General features: G+C 40.5%; 1 protein-coding gene across 3 annotated transcripts; it reads right to left on the bottom strand.

Annotated features, from left to right (window-relative positions):
- Positions 1-855: 855 nt before the first annotated feature.
- Positions 856-5037, bottom strand: LOC130825379 (uncharacterized). 3 transcript variants are annotated; one of them, XR_009046889.1, is made up of 3 exons: positions 4180-5037; positions 2994-4105; positions 856-2925 (listed from the first exon to the last, which is right to left on the bottom strand). XR_009046889.1 is itself a non-coding variant. In XM_057690581.1 (3 exons), exons 2-3 carry the CDS (start codon positions 4261-4263, stop codon positions 3611-3613), a joined length of 579 nt encoding a protein of 192 aa, XP_057546564.1. In that variant the 5' UTR covers positions 4264-4304; positions 4392-5037; the 3' UTR covers positions 856-3610. The 3 variants fall into 3 exon arrangements, 2 of the variants coding, with proteins under 2 accessions (XP_057546564.1, XP_057546563.1); XM_057690581.1 differs by having other exon boundaries at positions 856-4105; positions 4180-4304; positions 4392-5037; XM_057690580.1 differs by having other exon boundaries at positions 856-4105.
- Positions 5038-5338: the final 301 nt, after the last annotated feature.

Below are 5338 nucleotides of genomic sequence, written 5' to 3'. Positions count from 1 at the left end.
ACGAAAGCAGTTGGAACTCAGTTCTTTGAAGAAGTCTTACGCAAGTTGGGTGTTGGTGACCCTACGACCCAACTTGAGGGGGAGTGTTAGACTATGTATTACAGTTACGCGTATAGCGGTTATGTAAGCAGTTATTTAGCATAGCAGTTATGAAGGCATTATGGCAGTTATTCCTAGGAGCAGTTATTCAAACCTCATGTATATATTAACACCAAATAGTTATATGAAGACATACAGAAATAAAGAAATAAAAAACACAAAAAACTTGCTAATTAACCAGAAATCATGTGACAACCTATGTTTAGCCATATCTTTTGTTGCAAGGCCTTGTTCAGTGGCCTTAGGGCCTAAGACTTTCCCCTAGTTTGAAAGTTGGACCCCCCTTGAAGGCTCAAAGAAAATCAAGATTCTCAGAAGCTTAAGTCATTTATATGGTCCGAGAGTTTTACCTAGTTAAAGGCTCAAAGAGAATTAAAATTCTTAAAAGCCTAAGTTATTTATATGGTCCAAGACATTCACCAAGTCTAAAAGTCGGACCCCCCTTGAGGGCTCAAAGAAAATCAAAATTCACTAGAGCCTAAGTTATATACATGCTCCAAGACTTTCACCTAATTTGAAAGTCGGACCCCCTAGGAGAGGGCAAAGAGCATCAAAATTCCCCAGAGCCTACGTTATTTATATGGTCCTAGACTTTCACTTTATTTGTAAGTCGGACCTCTTTTGAAGGGTCAGAGAATCAAAATTCTCAAGAGCCTAAGTCACATTTGTGGACCAAACTTTTCACCCTGTTTGATAGTCGGACCCACCATGAAATCTCAAAGAGAATCGAAGCTCCGAAGCCGAGTTTTGCCATGACCCGAATCTGAACAAACCAAAAAGAAGTGACAAGCAAAGAAGCAGATATACAGAACAAAACAGATTTCCATCAAAGGTAGCGAAATGTACAAAACATCACGCAATAAAATAATCGTTAATTACATGGCACTCAGGCCAACCTTCAGAATGATATGTTCAAATACAAGGCATGATTGCCTCCGAATAACATAAATTTAAAAGTTAGACAGCTTCATCAGTACAAGAGGGGGTGTAAAGTGTACCAATTCTTCAATGTTGAATATCATGGGCTCTTTATCGGCAAGTTCTGAGGTGAGTGAGCAAAAAGTCTCTTTCTCAGATATAATGTTTCCACAAACATCCATACATCAATGCTCCAGAGAGAAAGTAAACCTCGCAAAAACTTTAGGAACAACAGGGTATTCGAAAGATAGTGAATCCAGATCAACTTTTAAGACACGCTCCTTCTTTTGTGGATCGACCGTTTTGAACCAACTACCTTTGTATCTCAACATTCCAGGGATCAATGTTCATCGTCTTTAACTCCTTGGCAAACACAAGAGAAAGGTTGGTAAAGGCATCACTCCTTTTCAATTTGGCCAGAGAGGCCAACTTTTCCATGTCATAACCCAACTCCTCAGCCGCCAATCTATCAACCTCAGCCTCTAAAAGAATGCCATTGTTGACCATCTCCCCAGATAGCTTGGTCATAAAATCTCCGAATTTCTCCGACGCAAGCCAAACCTATGTTATCCGCTGCACCATGTTTAATATGATGCAGGTTTCTTACACATTCAAAACTATGTAATAACTTGTGCAAGCAAGCAAATGGTGTGTGTATGACTATTCAGAAAAGTACAGCAGCAGCTCAATGTGCACCAATCAGTACAGCAGCAGCAGAAGAAGAGAATACAGCAACAACCGCAACAGTTCAGAATAGCAGAATATCCGCTGAACAGCCCACTTTGCAGCATGACCCAAGCCTTGACCATGGAGATCTGGACCTAGCCAATCATGGGGACGTCATCTCTATACACGGAACTAGCCATAAAGGTCCAAGAGCCATGCTAATAGTGCATGCAACTCTCTGAAATCCGTGCACAAGGTACCCCAGTCAACAGACAGTGTACTGAGGAGCAGCTTAGCATTCTGACTTAGTTTTAGTTTCTGTTTTGTGTTTTAAAAACACATGATGTAATGCACAAGATGTTATTAGCCGTTAGCTAGCTAGAAACCTATAAATATAAGGTTGCCTCTCATGTAAATTCATTCATTTTTGTGATTAATAAGAATTCTCTTCATTTTTTCCTCAAAGTTACATTCCTCTCTTTGTGAATGTTTGTCATTACAATCTCAGCTTTGCAAGAACGTGTGGAACATCGTCTACACTCTAATTGTGGAAAAATTTAGAGTGTCATCTTCCCTTATTTGAGTGGAACTCGAGGGAGGGTGTGTGGGGTCATTTCTCGTTGATGAGTGAAGCCAAATCCGAGGGTGACCAAGGCTGGCTTGAAAACCAAGAATTGGTTTCTTGGGTTGATTGGTGGTTGTTTTGTGTGAGTTTGAGTCAATCATCCTCCACGTAATTGAGAGGACTGATTGCGTGCAAGATTAAGAGTCCGGAGGACCCAATCTTGGTGCATCCGCCCTCGCCTTTTAGATTTTAGTTTGTAGACCTTGGTGGCGTCAACAATGAACTCCATTTTGGCTTTCTCGTCAGCAAGAAACCGAGAAAAATGGTCACCCTTCACTACTAGCTGGTCTTGGTCATCTAGCATTACATCAACATCATGAGCAATGTTGATAGCAAGACCAGCCCAATTCTCCAACTTTCCTCCCCCCCTCTTGTAGAGCCTCCTTTAGGCGCAACCTCCAATTTTCAGCCAACTCTAGACGCTCAGTAAGCTCTTTACATTTGTCGAGCTTGCCTTTAAGTGTGGCTAGCACCTGAGCCTGCTCAACTGACTCCCGAGTCAGTTGGATAATCTTCTCGTTCTGTTCATCAATCTGAGAGGTCAAAGTTCGGATTGTATCTTGACCAACCTCATTCTGTTGCACTTTTGACGTCTCAAAAATCATTCTCAGCAGTCCCTGCATGAATTGATTATTGAAGAATGTATCTAAGTAAAGAAATAACGAACAAAGAATCAGCGTATTACCTCCGCCAGCGCCATTTGAGCTTGTGGAGCCCTTTTAAGTTAGATTTATAGTGTCAAGATACTCTATATCTGTTTGGGTCAGTAGTGTTGAAATATAGTGACTTGAACAAGTCATCATATGGGACGAAGAAGACCTTCGTGGGTCGCGTAGAACTCCGCGGGGCGCGGAGCTGTCTCTGCCTTGATCCGCGGGGCGCGTAATACTCCGCGGGGCTCGGAGTTGCTTCTGATCTCACTCTGCGGCTCGCGTAGTTTTACACGGCTCGCGTAATGGCGGTTTCTTGGCACGTTTTTGGCCGGTTGCTCTTAGTATTTGACGGTTTTTGTATTTTCTTAACCCTAATTTCTTTTTATTATGAGGTATACTATATAAAGGCTCCATGTAATTAGAATTAGAATGAGGATGCAGAGCAAAACACAAAGTGAGGAAAACTAAGAGAGAAAAAGCTTGTAGAGCCATTGTTGTGGTTTCTCGTGTTCATCTTGTAATCTCCTGGTTTAAAGTGAAAAGTTTATTCTCGATGCCGGTGGATGTAGCTATCACGTTGATAGTGAACCACGTTAATTTCTTGGTGTGATTTTCTTAATTGTTTGTTTGAATCTTTATTGTTTCATTATTATTTTCGATCTTTGCTTCCGCTGTCGCACAACGCCTTATTGAACGGTGCCGCCATATCTGAAGGACCAAGGTTTACAAAAAGAATGTCAGGCTTATGTGCCTTAATGTTTCGGGTGTAAACCTTTCCTTCCTCCTCAAATACCCTCTTCCTCTTCCGATCCGAAGAAGATACTACAACAGGTTTAGAGGTGGTCTTAATAGGTTCTCTTATTGAGATAAAAGGCATACATTGCTGCAAAGGCACTGCTTCATGAATAGCTTTAGATGATCCTTCTGATCCGTCTTCAACATCTTCGACTATTTCCGGATTATCATGTATGGGTTCAGCAGGATTGGCCTTGGTCTTCTTCCTCTTCTTTGGTGAAGGGGCCTCTCGACTCGCCAATCCCTCGGGAGGAGGTATCTCCTTCCTTTTTTCCGGAAGAACTCGAGCTTCTTCATGGCTCGGTGCCTCTATGATACCTTCTACCACAGTTGTGGAATCTTGCATAGACTAGAAATGTTCCCTTTTATGTCGTGGATATCTGAGTTAAAGTATGTTAAAGGAAATTAATTAACGATGCATACCTTGGGGGGCGTTGGAAGTAGAGGTTGTGGATTCGCCGCTCTTGATGCTTCATCCATGATCTTCATCGCGTTGAATTTTTCCATTAAATCTTTATATTGATTGTGAAGTTCGATGGTGGCAATTCCTGTAGACACAAAAGTTCAGAGACTAATTGCAATATATAACCTTAGGAAAAGTCGAGGTACTTAGTCTTGTCCACTTTCAAACTAACATCGTAAGCAAATTGGATGAACCCGTTTCTGAAAGCCCATCCAAGGGGAATCCATTTCCTTTGAACATAGACGAGTTTTCGAACCAGTCAACAGTCATCTTGGCATATCTCACTATAATCGCCTCCTCATGATTACAAACGAGAACAAAATTATTAAAGCTTTTGAGTTTTGGGTCTATGTCATAACTGGTTTTGAAGTTCCAACCCTAACTATGATACAAATAAGAAAACTTGGTTCAGTAATGTTTTTGGCTATCTGGTAAGCCATCCACAATTTTGAAAGTTCTTCTATGGGAGAAGTTTACCCAACCAACACCGTGGCCTTTTGAGTTGCAGAGTCTCGCTCGAAAAATATGGCGAAACGATGTCAAGTTAGGCTTCATACCCATTATCCTACTAATAAGAATAAAGGCGACAATACATTCCCATGCGTTGGGGTATAACTCGATCACTGTTATGTCTAAAAAATCTAACACTTCCTTTACAAAAGGGTGTAAGGGAAACCTCAAACCCAATTTGAAAGCTGGGTCATATAATGCTATACAACCTGGAGGGGGATATCTGATTGTATCATACAATCGGGGCTTAATTACATCATATTCGTCCAGCAAACCCCATCTTCTAGCCATACTTCTTTTATTGCTGTCTAAAAGATGCATTGTGGGAAGATCAATTAAATAATTCAAAGGCCCTCCATCTGGAATATAAAATGGATGAGGCTAAAACAGTTATATATAAACGTCTTTGTTAAAAATTATTATTATAATAAGTAAAATGAATTTTATTAGTTTTGGAAAGACAAAATAAATTATACGATGAAAAGTATGGGTGTATGATACACCTCACATTTCATAAGTACTGTACAAAGCTATACTCATAATCCTGCCATCTAATTTGTGACTCATCAATAACTATATGACTCATTATAATGAAATCCATCCTTAAAA

This window comes from Amaranthus tricolor, chromosome 10, assembly GCF_026212465.1.
Source record: "Amaranthus tricolor cultivar Red isolate AtriRed21 chromosome 10, ASM2621246v1, whole genome shotgun sequence".
NCBI lineage: Eukaryota > Viridiplantae > Streptophyta > Magnoliopsida > Caryophyllales > Amaranthaceae > Amaranthus > Amaranthus tricolor.
Note: the sequence above shows the minus strand (reverse complement) of the source record. Positions and strands in the feature narration are given on the sequence as shown.

Bases quoted from the DNA above. Each gene is read 5' to 3' on its own strand.
- LOC130825379 (XM_057690580.1), bottom strand. From the start codon at position 4,263: ATGGAAAAATTCAACGCGATGAAGATCATGGATGAAGCATCAAGAGCG. The intron at 4,106-4,179 runs GTATGCATCGTT...GAACATTTCTAG, and splicing joins TACTTCCAACGCCCCCCAAG to TCTATGCAAGATTCCACAAC.